Below are 21,039 nucleotides of genomic sequence, written 5' to 3' on the forward strand. Positions count from 1 at the left end.
CTTCTGTCCAGGCATTTCCTTTAAAACCAGAAACTTGTCTTATGGTATCTCTCTCTTTTATTACCTCTTAGCAGCATGACACGTCTATAATACTTCTCTAGCAGGGCCTTTGCTTTGTTTGCATGTCCATGAATTGTATTTCAGCATTTCTGTTGCAGCTGCATCAGAACACACACGGCTGAAAGTGCAAAAGCTCTGCCTTTGCCAAACTTGCTCCTTCATATAGCTCTCTCACCTTGTTTGTGCCATACCAAATGCACAGCACCCTTCTCGTCACTATTTTTAAACTAATCCCCTCCCACCTTATTGTTGCTACTCTTGACTTTTTTATTCTTTTGTAAAGGTGTTCCAGGTAAATTTGGACAACTTTTCATTAATCAGTAACACTTTCAAAAGTGTTCCAGTTTTCACCACTAAATCCCTAATTGTGAAGAATCTTTTACAGAATAAAATGCTTCAAAGGGGACAGGGGAGCACAGGTAAAAAGAAAATATTGGAATGTCTCTGCTGCTTTCAGGAATTCTCATCTTGTCCCTCCTACAACAGCCCAGAAAACCTTTTACTTGTTTGGATAGCTGTTACCGTAGTCCCTGGGCGCTGAGCTCAGTCTCTTGAGGACTGTTTGCTATTTTGCTACTGCTGCCTCTATTATTATTTATTAAATGAATCTGTTGCCTAACACCACAATTAAAACGTGGCATATAGCCCTGCAAAGGCCAGTTTTTAAAAATACATTAATCAACACTGACAACAAACCTCCAATTTAAACCGAAGGTAAAATATAAACTAAACCCCCATTGATACCTTGGGTTAAGAACTTAATTTGTTCTGGAGGTCCGTTCTTAACCTGAAACTATTCCTAACCTGAGGTACCACTTTAGCTAATGGGGCCTCCCGCTGTTGCCGCGCCGCTGCTATGCAATTTCTGTTCTCATCCTGAAGCAAAGTTCTTAACCTGAGGTACTATTTCTGGGTTAGCGGCGTCTGTAACCTGAAGCGTCTGTAATTCAAGGTACCACTGTATAAAAATGCCCTGAGAAAGGTACTCTAAATTGCTAATAATAGTTGCTGCTGCAGCTTTAAACTGTTAAAAATACTAAAAGCCTGGTGGGAAATAGAGGCGTATACATTTTTGCAAAGTGTGGAGAAAGCGAATACAGTGGTACCTCAGGTTAAGAACTTAATTCATTCTGGAGGTCCGTTCTTAACATGAAACTGTTCTTAACCTGAAGCACCACATTAGCTAATGGGGCCTCCCGCTTCCACTGCGTGATTTGTGTTCTCATCCTGAACAAAGTTCTTAACCTGAGGTACTATTTTTGGGTTAGCGGAGTCTAATCTGAAGCGTCTGTAACCCAAGATACCACTGTAGTAAAAAGCTTTTCTCCCTCTCCCATGACACAAGAACTCCAGTGGGCATCCCGTGAAGCTGAACGTTGGAAGACAAAAGGAAGAACTTCTTCACACCGTGCATAGTTTATATATGGAATTCACTCCTGCAAGAGGTAGTGGTGGATGTCTTTAAAAAAGGATTAGACCAGTTAATGGCGATGAAGGCTACCAATAGCTGCTAGCCATGATGGCTGTGCTCTCTCCCCAGAAGCAGTGTGCCTCTGAATACCAAGTGGGGAGAGCGCTGCTTGTGGGCTTTGTGTGGGCATCTGGTGGGCCACCATGGGAATGGGGTTCTCAATGGGTCTTTGGCCTGATCCTGCAGACTTTTCTCACGTTCTTACATATAATGTAACACATCAAGTGGTTAGCGAAGTTTGACCTCTAGGATGTGAGCTAAAACAGGCAGTTCCTGACTGGAAACAAAATTCTTTTGGCGTTCACCTAAGTAAATAATTTGAAATTCCCATTGTAGGGCAAAATCTGTTCAGGGATGTGCACTGCTGTTATGCTTGGGGAGCTTGTTCAGCTCCCGTGCACACTTTCGAAAACTGCTGTCTTTCCCTTGGAGAAAAACTGTTCAAACTTGCATGGGGATTTCCAAAGAGGATGTGGGCTTTATCTCTGGAGAGCAAAATGATTTTGCAGATGCCAAAAGCTTCTGTTTGTTTAGACTTATCTAAACTATAAAGAACCTTGTGGATAATAAAGGAATTTTTAATCAAAGCCTGAGAGCTTTTTTTTGTTACTTTGGGGGATCCTTCTGGAAACCATAAGCTTACCTCCAGAAAGTTAATAAATAGACGGCCACAAGCATAACAGCATTAAGAAGCTTCTGGTGTTTATTTCCTGAGCCATTCCTTGTGCTGTTTGCAAGACCCTGGGTGAGATTCGGTGTTGTGTCAGTGGGTGTGACGGGAGCTCCCGGCCCCCCGCAGCTTTCCATGCTTTCCAGCATGCAGAGTCCCCCCCAAAGGTCCAGAGCAGATTTGGGGCTGCAGTGCAGGCTGCAGAGAGGAGGGGAGGAAGGAGAAGTCTCTGCAAGTGAAAGTCTGTTGCAATGCCGCTGAAATAGTGTTAGGAAGAGTATAAGGGAAACTGGTCACGGTTTTTCATTATGTGCAACAGTGTGAAAATTTTGATAAGGTTGTGACACTGTGGTGCACATATGTTAGAAAGTCTAAATAATGTAAATAGAAATGTGAAATCAGGAACTTTCCCATTTTTTATTTTGAAAATATGCCTAAACTGCTGTGCTGCCCTCACTATTTTCAGTGTTTTGACTTGGTCAGATGTGCTGGTTTGTTTGTGTAGGGGAAAGTGGGTGATCTTTATCTCTCTGCTACCAACACTGCTCCATTGACAGAAATAGTTTATAGGGGATGTGAGTAATCTGAAGGTCATGAAAGTTCTCTGTGCTCATGTCTAGGCTAAAAGGCTTGATTATGGGATGGGGGGGGACTTGTCCCCCCCCCCCGGTACGTAAAGGAGAGCTGTGAGCAGTCAGAAGGTGAAGAATGTGAGTTACTTCCCTGGAAAGTGTATCCTGGTACCATCACCACTGCAATATAATTGTACTAAGAGAAGCTTTAGTGATACTGGAGACCAACAGAAGGGAACTGAGTGCTAAACCCCTTATCTGAAGCCCCAAACAAGATCAAGTGCAAGTATTCAGCCAGAATATTTATAAATTGACTCAGCAAGTGCTCCATTTCCCCCTGTACAGAGTAATCTGTGACTGAGTCGGAATGAGACAGCAAGTAACCTTTTCACCTTCTGATTTTATAAATTGGCTAGAAATCCAAACTTACAACTTTTATGAGATAGTTGTTAACAAGTCTGGACTGGACAGTCTCATTGTATGAGTGGACAAGAGAGTCTGAGCCTGTGTTAGATCACCAGCTGGGATGTGGACTGGAGTGAAAAGCTCTCTTCCAGTGGTTCCACTCCTATCTATCAAGTGCCTTGGTATTTATACTATGGTGCTCTCACATGATCTGCTGTGTCCAAAAATATGTTTAAACATCCTAATGAAGTCGTTGGGAGAAGTGTCTAGAGATCTGGGGTATGATATCTTTGCTGCACAGATGACAACCCCATCAGTAGCATCCAGACCCAGAGAAGGAATTATGGGACCCCAGTTTTCCATGATTTAGTAACATATAGTCATACCTTGGGATGAATACGCTTCAGCTTAAATATTTTCGGGTTGCGCCCGTGGTGACCCGGAAGTAACGGAGCACGTTACTTCTGGGTTTCGCCGCTTGCGCATGAGCAGACGCTCAAAATGACGTCACGTGCATGCGCGGAAGCGGCGAAACGCGACACGCGCTGTCGCGTCTTGCATCCCGAGGTACCACTGTACAAGCTTGATTACTGTAAAGTGTGATGTATGGGGTTGGAGTGCCTTTCAAAATTGTTGTTAGTTTTTTAAAAGAAACGTTAACTTATAGAGAACATAGTAGTCAAGTTGTTGAAAGGGGATAACAGGCTCATTTTAAACCTATGCTGAAAGAGCTTAATTGGTTTTCTGTTTGTTTTTGTGCACAATTCAAAGTGCTGCTTCTAACCTTTCATTCCCTAAATGGGGGTGATGAACCTGTGGCCCTCAATATATTGTTGTATTATATAATGCACATCACCCCTGACCATTGGCTGTGTTTGCTTGCTGTGACTGATGGGAGTTCTCGTCCAACAACATTGGATGGGTCACAGACTCCCCACCCCTCCGCAAATGGTCTAGGGCCAGGTTCCTGAAGAACTGCCTACTTCCATGTGTTGTACTACTTGCTTGTTCACAGGCACTGCTGCATTTGAGTTTAAGATACTGGTTAAAAAAAACACAGTTTAAGTCAGGGGAGAGATTGTGTGTCACTTCTGATGATATGGATGACATTTATTAACATGAGTCCTGCTTTTTCTTTGAAAGCTTATACATTAGTCACCCATCCAAACTGATCTGCGTGTCCAGCATCAGCCGTGTTACAGCACTGGGTGCTCATCTGCCATCTAATGGGATCAATCAATACATGCTTATAATTATCCCTGATGGACTCTCCCATGTTCAGAGATGGTGTATCACATAACACTGTTGCCAGAAGCACAGTGAAATTCAATTACCCCAGCAACGAAATACTGCATTTGGAGTACTTGAGGGAAATTCGGGTTCCCTTTGTCAGTTATTCTCTTCGATAACTTCACCAGATATTTGGATCTCAGTTTGCAATAGCTTAGGAACAATTTCATGTTCGTGCAACAAAATGGCAGTCTGGAAAAGCCCCTCACCTGTGCATTTGACTTTTGCTGGCCTTGGTCCTTTTATTTCCCTGCTGCCTTTGTTTCATAGCTGCAAACCCTTAAAAGATTGTAAGGGGGACTGCAGGCCTTGCAAGCAATGAAAATTACAGTCATAAGTTCCCCTAAAAGCTTTACGTGAAACCAAGATTATTATATATGAGAAAGGCTTGCTCCAGCAAAGTGCTCAAAGGCTTGGGTAGGGTGTCGGAAGAGAGAAACAGTAAGAGAACTTGCCCAGGCAGGCACATTCTTAATCCCCCAAAAGAAGCAAGTGACCGCAACAGGACACTGGGTGTTGGGATGAAATCAGGCCAAATCTTTGTTAGCTGGAGGATTTGGGGTAGGATCAGTTCGTCATTCCACTCTCCCCATACTGGTGGAATGGGATTCAATGAGGCTGCACCGCAGTAAACCCATTCTGAGGGAACTGGCCAGTGTTGACCCCTGTTGTGGTGCAAGCCAAGCTGGCAAGGTCTCACTGGGAGACTGGGGAGAGGATTCCAGCCAGGCAGAGCCCCAGCCCGAGCTTGGGGCATGCCAGGGCCAATCCTCCCCTCAAGCCCCTTATGGGAGACCCCCCCTTCACCTACCCAATACCATTTCTGCCAAAGTCCCAGTTGACTGTGCTGTCCTCAGGCTGCCTGAGCCTGCAATAATTAAAATCTCTGTGTTGGAAGAGTTAATGTTGAAGAAGGAGATACTCCTACAAGGTCCACACGATTCATTTTTGAATCATTACACAGCTTAGGTACGGTAATTCACTACCCCAAGTTGGGCATTGGGGGGGGGGTGGTAGTTACTATTAACTTCGATGATGTTGTAAAATGATAGCTGTAACAGTTTGATGGAATCTCCCATGTTCAGAGATGGTGTATCTCTGTGTGAGACTTCCACACCCATAAGTGGCTTAATTGGTGAAACAAAACAGCATATCTCTCATAGCGACAACTGCATTAGAAACTGCTCTGTGCTGTAGATAGCCCTGGCTCAAAACCTGTTGAAATCAGATGTTTCCCTGTTGATTCTATAACTGCTTGCTGAATCCCCTTCTCTCCGTTTGGTGGGTACTCAGTGCTGGACTCAATGGACCTTTCATGTGATCCAGCAAGGAAATGTTGGGAAACTTTAAAAAAAAAACTTTTCTGTCTCTCTGGGGCTCTCTGAAACTGGTTAATTTTAGACTTGTACCATTGGCCTGCCTTCAGAAGGGAGGACACTAAGAAGGGCTTAGTTAATCACAAATAAATCACTGGGATACCGGCCAGCGGTGAGCTCTCCGTCTTTGGAATGCTTTGGTACCAGGAAGTTTCTATCACCAAAACAATGTATTCTGGGGAAAGGTGGGAAGAAGAGCCTGCACAGCTGCAGTGCTAAAATCTTAGGCCCCTCTTTTATGTGGAGCAGAAAAGTAAAGCCTTGGAGGCGGCCAAGCTTTTCGCTTATTTCCGTGTAACCCCAGTATGTTTTTGTTCCGTCTTCTTTCCCACCAAATCTGAAATGGTGCATAGTTTATATCAATGAAAAACAAAGTTAGCAAGCAATGTTTTAAGCACTAATATCTAAGCAATTGTGCCAAATCATTTGGTTAATCATTAAAAAGGCTAAGTTGTGGTTCTCACATTCGTGTATGTCATTTGATTTACTCAGAATTTGATTACTGTCTGCCAAACTCCTGCCATTGGAAAAGCCACACTTGCCAGCTTGCCAAGCAATCCAGATATTTCATCTTTGAAGGGATCATTTGCACACAGTGTTCAAAACTCCCATTGTTCTAGGCGCATTTTGCGACATGGAATTTCATCAGTGCGAGCAGTTTCTGAGCTCTGGGTGCAGTACTGCGCCTAAGATTACAGATTAAAACTGCAGAGTGGAAGGAAAGGCCTCACCCCTTCCAGCTACTCTCTGAAGACTGGATAAGAGACCCTCCTAAGAATATTGTGACCATGTGAGAAATGAACATAATACTTTAACTGTAGTTCATTAATTTTCAGCTTTGCATACTTGTTATAAAAAACTGTTGCATCCATAATCTAGGTTTAAGGGGTGCCATTTAGCTCCTAGCTTTCATATCTCAGTTTCTAACATGGTTTTGCACAGGCTTGTGTGAATGCGCAGCACTGTAGTCATCAAGTGATATACATACATGTTCTCCACCTGTTCCTCTTTCTTCCAGTGTTTCTTCCCATGCCCCACTGGTCTCCCATTAGGTTGAATTTTAGATTGTAAGCTCTTTAGGGCAGGGACTTAACCTCTTCTTCATTATGCTATGCATAAATTGATGAGACCTGATGATTTATTATTGTTTGAAGCAGCCCTTTGCTTGCAACATTGAAACTGGAAACTTTTCCTTAGGATTTTGTTTGGTTTTATATATTTTATATTTTATATATTTGTCAGAGCTGCCCGAGGTCCCAGCTCACAAAGGACCAATGCCAGTTCGTTGTTATATACAAAAGTCTTTATTGAAGTTCAGTTTCGATTTAAAAGCCGCGGCGCGTAGCTCTACGTCTTAAACTCTAGACCGCTGAAGCTCCATCTGAATCTCCTCCCCCCAGACACCAGTTTAAGACTCTAGCCCTGCTCCACCTCTTCCTTTGCTCTTTCCTCCTCTGGGCCCGCCTGTCCGCTGGGGTCTCACTCTTTCTAGACTCTTCTGACGCTGAGTCCCCTGAGTCTTCCCCCTCCCTCCGGCGGGCTTTAGGACCTGGTTCCCAATCCGGGTTTCCTGCTGTGCCGCTCGCCTGTACAGTCGAACTTGGCGCGCGCGCCCAGCCGGCAACCTTCCTCCTGACCGTTACACTGCTCCTGTCACTGCTTCCCCCTTTGGAGAGGCTAGCTGGACCTGACTTCCCCTCCGTTCCCTCACTCTGTGATAGAGGCGTGGCCAGCCCTGATTCAGCTTCTCTCCCTGCTGGAGGAGAAGCTGGCCCTGATACATGGGACTCTTCCCCCCCACTACGCTCTGGTGTAGGAGCTGGTCCTGATCTCCCGCTGCTGCTTTGGGAGTCCCCGCTGGCCCCTTGCTTCTGGTGTGTCCCCCCTGGGACCCCCCTTGCCCTGGCCATAGGCGCCCCCCTCTGGGAATCTTCTGATTCGCTGGAGAGGCTCATGGAATCTCTCGGGCCACTTTCATACTCCCCTACGCTGCCCTCCGATTCTTCCCCTTCGCTCTCCATTTCCTCTCTCCCCTGTGCCTCTGCTCCTGAGCCCCTGACAATATTTTATATATTTACTTAAATTGTATGCCACCCTATACCCATAGATCTCAGGGCAGTTCACAACATAAACTCACAAAATAAAAAAAACAGAAAACACATAATAAAAATAGAAAACAAAGACGACCCAATAACCTCCCCCTCCACAACACATTTTAAAAGGACATTGGATGTCAAGCAACCAAAGACCTGGTTAAAAGGGAATGTTTTTGCCTGGTGCCTAAAGGTGTATAATGAAGATGCCAGCCAAACCTCCCTGGGGAGAGCATTCCACAAATGGGGAGCCACCGCAGAAAAGATCCTTTCTAGTGTTGCCATCCTCTGGAACTCTTGTGGAGGAGGCACATGAAGAAGGGCCTTGGAGGATGATCTCAGGGTCCAGGTAGGTTAATATGGAAAGAGGTGGTCCTTGAGGTACTGCGGAAGTTATACCCTGCCTTTTCCCATGACAAGGGACTCAAGGAAACTTGCAGATAAAAATAAAAACAGCTAAAAGCATTGGGGGGCGGGGCGGTGATCAATAATAAAAAAGCATTGATAGAGTTAAAACTACACACACACACACACACACACACACACACACACACTCTCTCTCTCTCTCTCTCTATTAGAAACATGTTGGAGAGCAAACTTCTCTTGTGTAAAGTGCCCTGACTGGGTGTGTGTGTGTGTGTGTAGGAATGGGAGTATGTGATGGTGTGCTGGGCTCCTTCAGCACCAGCACAAGCCAGAGATTGGGGGGGGGGGGGGCTCAGCAGAGGCTAGGAGCCTCCTGAGAGGGAGGAGAAAGACTGAGACTGAGGGGCTACAAGGTTTTATTGGGGTTTCCTTGCTTGGAAGTTGCTGTCTGGTGCAGGGCCTTGCCTCATCCCCACCCTGCCTCCCGTAGCCTCATCCCCCATTACTCTCCTCTCCTCTTTCTGAGCCTGGCAAAGCTTATTGCATAGTACGCAAGAAGACTGGACCTAGGATGGGATGAAATGCATTATTGGCTGGTAACAGGGACTATCCACCAGTGTCCTCCTTTACATCTTAATTATATAAATTAGTCACTGTGCAAGATGGCTGTTTGGCCATTCGATGGGTCTTCTCACCCTCCTAAAAGGGGGGGGGTCTATATGTTGAATTATTTTTTTCCTGGAGGGGAGTTCCAGGGTGGGGCGAAGTGTGCAGGCAGGAGATGGAGATCCGGTCTCTGTTCTACCAAATGGACCTCAAGGGCAGCAACAAGCAGCGCTGAGTGAGAGGTGATGAATTTATGAACAGGGATGGGGCAGGGAGAGGGCATGGATTGGGGAAGGCACCACCGTCCTTGCAAATAGCAAGCATTTGCCCCTTTGCATGTTAAAATAGCAAGCATTTGCCCCTTTGCATTTGCCCCTTTGCATGTTGTGCATCCCACCTGATTTGGTAATGGGGTGGGGATGTGAACAAGAAAAAGTGGCTGCCCCTGCCATGCCCAGTTTGGCCCTCAGTTGGAACTATTCTGGACAACATCCCTCCTGACTTTCTGACAGATCTTGAATAGTAGCAGTCATAAGAAGCGAGGGGGGGTGGCAGTGGTAAGATCTTGCACAGAGCACTTATTGCAGGTTTCTGTCACCTGCTTCAGTTTACCTCATGAGTGGACCAGCCCTGCCCATAGAATCAGATGAAGCTGGTGGGAGTGTTTATTAGTCATGTTTCCTCTCTGCCAATATCAAGCTACATGGAAAGAGTGTTATTGGAGGCTATATTGCTTAAAGGTTTCATTTATGAAGTGCAAGTTAAAGCTCACTGGCACTGAAAAAGATATCCAGAGATAAGGATTGGGGGGGGGGGAGAGAGAGATTCGAATCAGTTTGCATTTATAGCTGAATTTATCAAATTCACACTTTCTGAAACAATATGAGAATCAAAACACAGCCATCATTCAAAATTCACACATCTGAATTTTTAAGCGTAGTTCTCCATTCAAACAGCATTTACAAAACTGCATATATTAAAGGAAATTTTGCTTTAAAATGAATATAGCAGTGAAAATATACAGAAATGCATCATATTAGGAGAAGGTCCTTGCAAAAATGCATACACTAGTCAAAATTGTGTTTATTAGGAGAAATTCACATTAAAAAAATTGATAAATATTTTTGGGCGGAGAAATGCACAAATTGCTGCAGAAATGTGGGGAACTGAATTTAAGATTCAAAAAATGTGAAACAGAGAGAACCAAAATTGCGAGATCTTTCCATCTCTATCCAGAAATGTTTTAAATATTCTGGCATTTTCTGCCTCAGGTTTCCCTACGGTCTCTTTAGATTTGTATTCCTATGATTTAGAACAGAGTTTTCCTCTACGACGATGTGGCACAGAAGGAATGTGACCCTATAGTTAATGTTTACACAGTTGGGGTTTCTATGGTTCCTAAGAGGATGTGACACATTATGAGACAAACTCAGGAAGTAGGATGGTGGTGCTTTGGGTGGCTCCTTGGTGTGCGAGAAGCTTTATGGCTCCCCTTTGCTTGCGCTGGTTCTGGCCTACGGATCCTCCCTCCTCTCCCTCCCATTTATGTTAGCAAGGGTTGGGAACTAAAGTGTCACTGCAGTGTTTACTGATGTTGGCGGGTTTTGTCTCTCAAAAGAAACCCAACACCAGCCTATGTACACACAAGTCCTCTTCCTGCCAGGGAGGGGCTAATTGCCATGCCAACCCCTGTGCAAATAGATCATGGCGATAACAGAGTCAAAAGCAGTTCGGTCATTGCAAGATCCTGAGAGGATGCTCTGTTTGTTTCCTGAGCCTTGCCCTCAGCACTCTAGACCTGCATGGTTCAGGCAGCAGTCTGGGAATCCAGTATTGTCTATTGCGACTGATACCTTCTGTCTTCAGAGTTACACACAGAGAGGTCTTTCATGTCACCTGCCGCATGATCCTTTTTAAGTAGGAGGGACTGGAAATGGGACTGAGTGGAAAGTCGGTGCTGTGCCCCTCAGTTGCAGTTACTCCCCTGGGGCTTTGCAGCTGTGGAACACACAAGGAAATCAAAAGCATTAATATACAGTATATCAGATGTTTCACAACTTTTGGAAATGTTCTCATATGTGAAAGCTATGGGACAAAAGTTACTGTTACAACTCAATAGAATTTTCTCCATGAGGTCTGGCGGGTGGCAACACAAGAGCAGGCCTTTTCTGTGGTGGCTCCCCATTTGTGGAATGCTCTCCCCAGGGAGACTCTCCTGGCACCTTCATTACATTAACCTGTAGACGCCAGGGGAAAAGGTTCCCCTATAACCAGGCCATGGGCTGATTAAAGAACCTCTGTGTTTGTTGAAGAGGGCTATTGGGTTGTTGTTGTTCTAACTATGATATGTATTTTGTGTTTGCTTTTTGCATTTTTATGCTGCAAACCATCCTGTGATCTTCGGATGAAGGGTGGTGTATAAATGCAATACATTAATAATAAATAATAATAATTTTGGGAAAGTAATCCACTCAAAGAGGTCCTAGACTGGCAGTAAATGGGGGATGGAATTCAAAGGGAATTGTTCATCTGTGTGGGAGTCTTCCTGTTTCCAGGGTTTGCATGCTTTCGTTTTGTCCTCTCTCTTCCAAAGGACACGGCACCTTGGATTGGTAGTGGTGGATAAACTTGTTGTTTGGGTACATTTATCCATTATTTTCTCTTTGAAGAAACCCTGGAAAGTGTCTGAGGAACCCCAAGGTTTGCTATGACACAGTTTGAAAAGCAGGGTAGTTAATATTGTTTTTCTGTGTAGAATCTACACTTTTTCCTATTGCCTAACACTGTGATTTTTATTTATTTATTTCAGAACTCTGAATCCCTCGATATTTATATCCAGAATACACTTTCTTCTCTCTATCCACCTTTTGAGGCCACAGCTGCTACTGTTCTGTGGCAGCTTTTCAGCATTGTTGAAAAGTTTTATCACGGAGATGGTCTCAGATGTCTAATTGATTTTCTTGTTCCTGCCAAGAGAGTCTTACAGTGTATCCAACGGGAAACCTGTGTAAGTATATTTGTATCTACTCTGGCAAAACAGAGACTCTTTGTTCATTATCCAAGCATGAGGAGGGCGGAATAAGATGCTGTTTAATCTTTTAACTGCTAAGCAAATGAAACCCTAGATAACCATGGGAAAGTTCATTCTAGTAAGACACTGGAAAGCGAAGCATCACGTTTTGTATTTGATTGGAATATAATTCCATGAATTTGTGCTGTAGTACATTTCAGGAGAATGGTAGGAGGGTTTTTTATATTTCACTACAGAATTTATATTGTTGGGCCAATAAATGATAAGAGGGTAAGAAAAATGATTTATGATTGTAATTTGTGTGTGTGCTTTCTTTTCATGGGCATCAGAATTTGAGTAAATCATTGCATGTCTAGCATGAACTTGGTTAGACTTCTTTAAATGGCCAGTATTGATAGCTTTATGTTCCATGAATTTGTCTAATCATCTTTTAGTGGCCATCACTGCCTCTCCTGGGAGCAAATTCAGTAAGTTTAACAATGCACTGTGTGAATGTTATTTCTCTTCTCTGTCCTGAATCTTCAAACATTCATCTGCATCAAATGTCCTAGTATTATAAGAGAAGGAGAAAAACCTTTCTCTATTCACTTTCCACCACACCAGGCTTAATTTTTTATGCTCTATCATGTCTCCTTTTACTTGCTTTGTGACCAGAACCATATACAGTCATAAAGGTAAAGGTAAAGGTACCCCTGCCCGAATGGGCCAGTCGTGTCCGACTGTAGGGTTGTGCGCCCATCTCACTTAAGAGGCCGGGGGCCAGCGCTGTCCGGAGACACTTCCAGGTCATGTGGCCAGCGTGACAAAGCTGCTCTGGCGAGCCAGCACTAGCGCAGCACACGGAAACGCCGTTTACCTTCCCGCTATAAAGCAGTACCTATTTATCTACTTGCACTTAGGTGTGCTTTCGAACTGCTAGGTGGGCAGGAGCTGGGACCAAACGACGGGAGCTCGCCCCGCCGCGGGGATTCGAACCGCCGACCATACGATCAGCAAGTCCTAGGCACTGAGGTTTTACCCACAGCGCCACCCGCGTCAGTCATACCTTGGGTTAAATACGCTTCAGGTTGAGCGCGTTCAGGTTGCACTCCGCAGCGACCCGGAAGTAACGGAGTGTGTTACTTCTGGGTTTCTCTGCTCGTGCATGCGCAGACGGTCCCGTTCACATCCTGAGGTACCACTGTACAGTTTTCCAAGTGCAATCACACCATAGATTTGTTTATTATGATACTGGCAGTTTTGTTTTCATTCTGTTTCCTGATAGATTTTGTCCCAGTGTGCATCACTTTACAGCAGCTTACACTGAATTGCATTTGATTTCCTGATTCTCACTCACCCAGTTTTGAGAGATTCTTTTGGAGCTCTTTGCAATCACCTTCTGTTTTAACCATCCTCAACAGTTTCATATCATCAGAAAACTTGGTTCTACTATTCCTTGATAGGGTGGACCTCTGTTTGGGAGAACGGTCCATTTATTATTACCTTTTGCTTCCTGATTCTCAACCAGTTACTGATCCACAAGAGGACCTCTCACCTTATTCCATGATTGCAAAGGTTACTCAGGAGTCCTTTGTGAGCTGCTTTGTAAAAAGCTTTTTGAAAGTCTCTTAAGTGCACAGTGTCTTACTTTTTACAGATAATCATGCTTTTTGCTGATCTTCTGGTGCAGTAATTTGCCTAGTTCCCCCCTACCCTCATTGTGTCAAATAAGCATAACTGTGCATAACCTGCACTAGACATATTAAAATTATCTGTCATGAAAATCTGAATTCTTCATTTAGTACTGCATGTTTTGCTTTTCCTGTGCTTCCAACAGAACTGAAGTGTGTACATAGTACTGGGTATTTGAGGACTGTGCTTGATATTTGACACCATAGGTTTAATTGGAAGTGTCTTTAATACCTTGGTTTGTTAGAGAACAATCAAATCTATCTAATAATTTCACCATGCATGTTTCACATCTGTCCAAGCTTCGGGCAGTAGTAACTCAAAATTGCTAATAGATAATTAAGAAATTTTGGTTCAGAAGCTGAGCAACTTTTATTCTTATTAGTATGATAAAGAGTATAGAAAACAAAACTCTGTTCAAACAATCAAACATTTTTAGTTACATATTTTTAATGTGAAATATGACTTGAGTACTTGAATCTTTCCCTGTTCATAGGCACGCACAGCCTAATTATTACCGTTTCAAGTTTATTCTCCATCCATTGAAGTCAGTTAATTCTTCAGCTGGCTTCTTTGTGAGCAGGACCACTTTCTTGGCTGGGAGTGAAGCGGAAGGAGAGAGTGGTTGCCCACCTTGTGAATGCAACTTTCTCAGGAATGCAATTATTCAGGAAATCACTTGAAGATTTACAGCCCCCAGACTGCAACTCAGTAGGGAGGCAAAAGAATTTATAGCCCAGTGTTTGTGCAAAGTACTGAGGCTCAACAGGAGTCAGAGCAAGGGATTTAGTGACTGTTTAATTGTAGCCGCATAAAGGACAGTTCTGTTTCCACAATGAACTGTGTACGATTATTCATTGCCCTGATGACAGAGGTTTCAGCCCTCAAATGCCACTCTTCTCCTGCTTTGCCTCAGCAAGTATTTCTTTCCCCCTCTTTTGCTGCCAACCTTCAGTTTCCTGACTGGGAAATTGTAGCTATCATGGTCTCTGCTGATACAGTAGAAACGCCGTATTTTCCCAGCTGAGTTAATTGCTGGTTTGGGGGCAAGGAGGAGAGATTGATGTTTTAGTCTCATAATAATCTGGAAACAGATTGGAGATGCAAGAGAAACCTCTTTTTATTTATTTTATCACCACAGAGAATTTTGCTGCTCATAATAATGTTCTTTATAGTATACCAGGCTCTGCTAGGCATTATCAGAAGTTGGATTTATGCTGATTTGAATGTTACACAAAGTAGTAACATGAAAAGCATGTGGATCCCAATGCCACACATGTTCTCTCCAAATCAATCCCAACTGGAGCGTGAATATGTAGATTCACTGCCACTTCTGAAGCCCAGCTGGCTGGATTTGCTGTCACAGCAGTGGGGCCCAAATTGGGCCCTTCTGTAGGAGCTGGAGCAACTTCCAGCAGAGCATGGCTGGCAAAGTTCCACCTCCAGCACCATTTGGAGGCCCTTCCACAGGTTACTGACACGCCTGCAGTGGGTGCCTTCATTGTGGTGGAACCTTCCCTCTGCCAGTAGAGGCTGAAGGCCAACAAACTGGGATATCCACTTAGTCTCCACCCTCTCTAGCAACACACACTGGGGGTTAGGATTGCAGCCTGTGTCAGTTCTCTCAGGGTGCAATTTAAAGCATGCTTCCTTAGCAAAAATACTGTTGAACTCTGTGGCACTTATTTCCAGATATAAACAATTCCTTTTCTGACTGTTTATTTAATTTCTCACAGCACTTAAGTATCCTTACTTACTGGAAAGTGCTTACGGATGCTGTACTTGCATAGACTTTCATATTAAGGCTGCACAGAATCTAAGGGTTCATTCATACTTGCGCTTGTCCCATGCCTAGAAAGTGTGAATCTGAGCTGTTTTCTCTTTGGCATAGGTCCAAGCAGTTTTGCCCTAGCCCCACTGCTTTCTCCTGGAAATGCTATTCTTTAGTGATAAATTGGAACAAACATCATTCCAGAGAAAACCCAATTGACATTTGCTCCAATTCAGCAGTAAATATTGGGTTTCCCTGGAAGAAAGCGGTGGAGCAAGGGAAATCTGGATGAGCCCTAAGTGTTATCAGACGTAATGACGAATATATGAATCTGTCTTACATTGGCCTTTTAAAATACTTTAAAAAATAAATTATGGATGCTGTGGATTGAATCTTGGAGCTTCTGCATACAGAGCAAATGCCATGCCACTACATTTTCAGTTGTAATATGTGCTTTATTTTGAAGGGTTTATTTTCATTTTAGTACATCATAGCTATGTAAAACTTACTAGGATGCAATGGCTGTTTACTTTTGAGACCTGTTGAGTGGTATTGATAGGCAAGCCTTAGTTGAAAGGACGAATTGACCCTTAAGGAAAGTTGAATATGTGCAAAAGACAACCCACAGGATTAGTAGTTTACATACATTTTGCAGGCACTGGGTGCATGTGAAGGTTTAGCTGGAGTTTTGGATCTTGAATATTACAGACCAGTTAGCTGGTGGAATGTATTGTTAAGGATAAAATAACCAGACATATAGAAGAACAAGCCTTGCTGAACACCACCAGCATGGCTTCTGTAAGGGCAAGCCTGTCTCACAAACCTATTAGAGTTATTTGAGGGTGTCAGCAACCACAAAGAGGTGATCTGGTTGACATAGTGTATTTGAGCTTTCAACAAGCTTTCAACAAGACTTAGAAGGAAGACTCCCCCCCCCCCGTGCTTTTTAACTTATTAATAAATGATCTAGAGTTAGAAGTGAGCAGTGAGCTGACCAAGTTTGCTGATGATACTGAATTGTTCCAGATCATGAAAACAAAAATGTGTTTGTGAAGAGCTCTGAAAGGATCTCTCCAAACTGGTTGAATGGGTGGTAAAACGGCAAATGCAGTTCAATGCAAACAAATGTAAAGTGATGCATGTTGGGGCCAAAAAAATCTTAATTTCACATATATTCATGGGGTCTGAACTGGCTGGTGGGGTAGTAGTGGCTAGCTCGATGATGATGTTGAAGGTGTGTGGCAGCCATGAAATAGGCAAATTCAATGCTAGGGATAAATAGGAAAGGAATTGAGGATAAAATTACTAATATCATAACGACGTTATACAAATCTATGGTGTGGCCACATTTGAAATATTGTGTATAGTCCTGGTCACTTCACTTTTTATAGGATATTGTAAAGTCATAAAAAGTTCAGGAAAGGGCAACCAAAATGATCAAGGAGATGGAGCTGCAGTGTTTGGGACTTTTTAGTCCAGAGAAAAGGCAAGTAAGAGGCAACATGACTTAAGTGTATAAAATTATGCATGACATAGAGAAAGTAGACAGAGAAAAGTTTTTCTCCCTCTCTCATAACACTAGAAGAAAGCTGAGTGTTGGAAGATTCAGGACAGATAAAAAAAGGGCTTCTTCATGCAACACACCGGCAGCCTTGGAATTCGCTCTGGCAGGAGCAGGCGATGGCCACCAACTTAGATGGCTTTAAAAGAGAATTAGACAGATCAACGGAAGATAAGGCTATCAATGGCTACGAGCCAGGATGACTATGCTTTGACTTCATGGTCAGTACTGCAGTAGTGCTTCTGAATACCAGTTGCTGGAAACTACATGGAGAGGAGGCTGTTCTTGTGTTTGGTTCCTGTTTGGGGGCTTCCCACAGGCATCTGGTTGTGAGAACAGGAAGCTGGACTAGATGGGCCATTAGGCTGCCCAGCAGGCTTTTCTTACGTACTTGTGTTTCGTTTGCTTGAGTGTCCGGTGTTGTGGCCTTATTTCATGGATCTCTATGGAAGTATCAGAGGGGGTTGAGTGGTTCTTGATTTTCCAGCCAGTCTGGGAGGGTGGGTGGCACCTGGTGAGGTAGAAGAACTTGCACCCTGCTCATCTCAGCCTGTGGGAGGTGCCATCCCAAAGTAAGGAATGCCTTTCATGAGACAAATGGAAACAGAAAATCATGGTAAGAAAACTTCTGTTTCTCTGTTAAGTTTCAGTGAACTACAAAGTGCTGCTACAGTCACATTCTGAACACACTTCTACATGTAATTTGTGTTTGTTATATGAATTGCATGTTATAAGAATTATGTGTTTGATATGTAATGCAAGATTCCTGCATGCAATGGGTTAGACTTTCTGACCCTCAGGGTCTCTGTAATTCTGAGAGTTCTGTGATTCTATGATTCTGTGAATTTTCCAGAGGGGCAGCAATGTTAGGCTGTTTGGGCTGAAGATAATGAAGAGTTTTGTGGCACCTAAAAGATTAATTATTTATGACGGCATATGGTTTTGTGAGCTAGACTCTTGTCCACATACCCTTACGCCATAAACTTGTCAGTGCTTAATATGTCAAAATATTTGTTGTTTCATCTGAATTAATGAATGAATACTTGAACACTGCAATGCAACATTTAGATTGCCAGCTGGTCTAATAAATACCCTTTTAGTGTGGGAATGCTTGCCTGATTTCTCTACTTTTCTAAGCTTTTTCATAGCTTTTTTAAAAGTCAAAGTTATAATTTCTTGCAAAGCAAAACATTTAAATTGAGCTTTAACTTATAATCAAGTGTTTTTTTTAACTCCCTGCCATTTTTTATTTGAATCCTAAGTGAACATCAGTCGAATAATACTCAGTACAGAGGTCTCTAAAGAAACTTTCAATTGTTGGTTTTCTAGATGTTGATTCTTTTCTTGTTAGTAAAAAAAAAAGACTAACTGCAGTTGAATGTACTTGAGAAACACCTGTAAAGTGAAAACAAAAAAAATTCCTTCCAGTAGCACCTTAAAGACCTGTAAAGTGAGTTATCCTACTGATTAATGACATAGTTCAGTTGTTACACCAACAAGCACCCTGGTATTTAAACAAAGTAAATTGGTATAGCATTTTGATTAGCACAGTAAAAGAGAAATCCCAGAATTAGTAGTTGAAGATAATTAGTAGTTGGTAGATGCAACACACCAGTCCAGACCTGAAAGAGGAAGAGAGGTATTGAAGCGTACCTGCTGTCTGTTTCAATAAACACATTCCTTTAGGAATGAATCAGAAAACTAATATATTTGGCTTTTGGACAGCTGCAAAGGCTATTACCTCAGGGTATGATTTTGACCCTACAGTGGATGTGTTCAGAGCCGAAAGCATTACATCAGCAAGCATCAAATACCAGAAGCTTCACAATAGCAATGTTTGAATGAAATCGTACAAAGAATCTCTTCTTTCATAGGGCCTTGATTGTGGGACTACAAGATTGTTTTGCTGCAAATGCTCATGAATGTAGGATGATTTGCCTCCTGGAAGCTCAGGGAGGACCAAAGAACATGTGGTGCAGGCAGGGGTGGTGGGTATATGGTGTGCAAGGGGATCCAGCCCCCAATATTGAGGGGGGCAGCCACCCCCCTGCCCCCACCAGGCGCTCTCCATGTGCCCCAGCCTCCACCCAGGAGCCCACCTCTATGATTTCATGAGGTTCCTGGGGAAAGTGAAGGGAGGTCAACACTTACTCCACTAAAGCCCAAGGATACCATATTCATATTCTGGCGCAGTGAATTAACTCTGCATTCTCTCCTTATGAAAGCCCCCTGACTCTCCTCACACATCTTCTTCAACTTAGGAGAAATCCTACTGCACATTGGTGTTTCAGAGTCCTGGCAGAGAGCTGTATGTAGTTAATAGTAGTCAACATTGTGTTAGATCCTGAATTCATACCCAAAACTCAACAAATGAGCAGCAGCCCTGGATTACTTACTTTTATTTTTGGTGTTGAAATCTGGGATGGATGTTTAAAGAAATCCTCATCTACTACTTGTACCATGAAACATCCATTTCCACCTTACTTGTTTAGCCCAAACTCTCTCAATGGTCTCTCAGTTACAGTTCATAGCACTATTATAAGGAAGTGTGCAGTTGTGTGTGACTGGCATTGCATTTATACAAAAATGCCTTCCAAATCCGTACTCACTTGTGTGAAACTTAGGTTGGGACCTGATTATTTTTCTTTTGCTACTAATTTCAAAGTTAAGGGAATGGGGCCTAATCCTTTAATTCTTACAGCATTCAGTGAAGCTTTAAAGCTTTAGGGCTCCCCTGCCTTACCCTGGCATTATTAACCAGACAAAAGGCTTTAATGGAGTTGAGCCTCTTCAGATCCAAAGGGTGAATCTTGCTGGTCAAAGGAAATCCCCTTGTCAGAGCCCATGAGTAAAGAAATGACTGCTCAGTGAATGGAAACCTGAGACAGAAATATGCCACCCCTGGCAAAGAGACAGGATGCCTCCGTCAGATACCTTGCTCTCACAATATTGTTCATTTAAAAAGAAACAATGGAATCTTTATGTACTCCGAACTTAGCAGCTCTCCCTCAAGAGGAAAGGGTCACGGAGAGTGTTTCCTAATGCTTCTTTATAGCCTCAGTTACTAAGATGCATCCCTTTGTTAACTCTGGGAAATCACAAGTCTACTTCACACAGTACATTTTTAGCTGTACACTTGTGAACAAGATCCAGACAAATGTGGAAACATTTATCATACAGAGATTGGGGACTGGCTGAAACTCTCTGTAGACTAGTTGTTGTTGTTGTTGTTGTTGTTGTTGTTATCCTGTCCATCTGGCTGGGTTTCCCCAGTCACTCTGGGTGGCTTACAGCATATAGATGGCCCTTGGGGTCCCTTCCAAACCTACAATTTTAGGATTCTATGACTTTATGCTCACAAGCAAATGCAGGTTCTCTACCACGAAATGGGTAAAATGGCCCTTCTGCATTTCTTTAGTCCCAGGACGGTTTTAATTGAGAATATTGACTGGCACAAACCAGAGTGGTTCTCGTTCTATAACATGTTTTCAGTTATTTTTGCATTACGTCTTTGAATGAGAATGTTTTCCCTACCTGGATAGTTGATATTTCTGTTAAAGCCATCCCAACAATTCCATAATATTAACATTGCTTCATTTCAGTTTTATAAATACTGTATATGGAGGGGGGAGCAAACTACCATAATATGAGCACTATCATGTTTGAACATGATCTGGGTAAGGGAAGCTTGTCACTTCCTGTGAAAATTCTAGCAATTTGCGGGTAATGAATTACCATTCTCATGGTTTGGCAGCTTGATAACAAAATCAGTCATTCAAAAATGTAGAAGGGTCTTCTTTCCTAGCCCTGCAGTATATTTGAAAAAAAAATGATATAACATTTCTAGGAATGAGGTCAGCAACTGATCACAGTAGTCAGAGGAATATGTTCAGGACTAGTTCTGTGATCTATGTAATTATTTGTACTCATAAGACAGTATTGATTCTGAAACTTTTGTTGGTTCTAAAATAGAACATACCTTTTTTATTACCCATTGTCTTCTTGTTTTACTATGAGTCAACTGCTACATTAATTTACCACATTTTTCTGTTGTGCTAAAAGGTGGTTAAATCTGCACAAATGTTAATAGCATAATATG

At 42.9% G+C, this 21,039-nt stretch overlaps 1 protein-coding gene across 6 annotated transcripts in view; it reads left to right on the top strand.

Annotated features, from left to right (window-relative positions):
* PLEKHG4B (pleckstrin homology and RhoGEF domain containing G4B) overlaps window positions 1-21,039 on the top strand; it is a 99,102-nt gene that overhangs the window by 33,481 nt on the left and 44,582 nt on the right. For all 6 annotated transcript variants that reach the window (XM_083708948.1, XM_083708950.1, XM_083708949.1 and 3 more), the window contains exon 2: window positions 11,719-11,916. Coding sequence is in view for 3 of the 6 variants with exons in the window: in XM_083708947.1 (XP_083565073.1) it covers window positions 11,719-11,916 (198 nt within the window). In the remaining 3 variants the exon portion in view is untranslated. The remainder of the gene's footprint in view (window positions 1-11,718; window positions 11,917-21,039) is intronic.

This window comes from Podarcis gaigeae, assembly GCF_964106915.1.
Source record: "Podarcis gaigeae genome assembly, chromosome: 13".
Classification (NCBI taxonomy): domain Eukaryota; kingdom Metazoa; phylum Chordata; class Lepidosauria; order Squamata; family Lacertidae; genus Podarcis; species Podarcis gaigeae.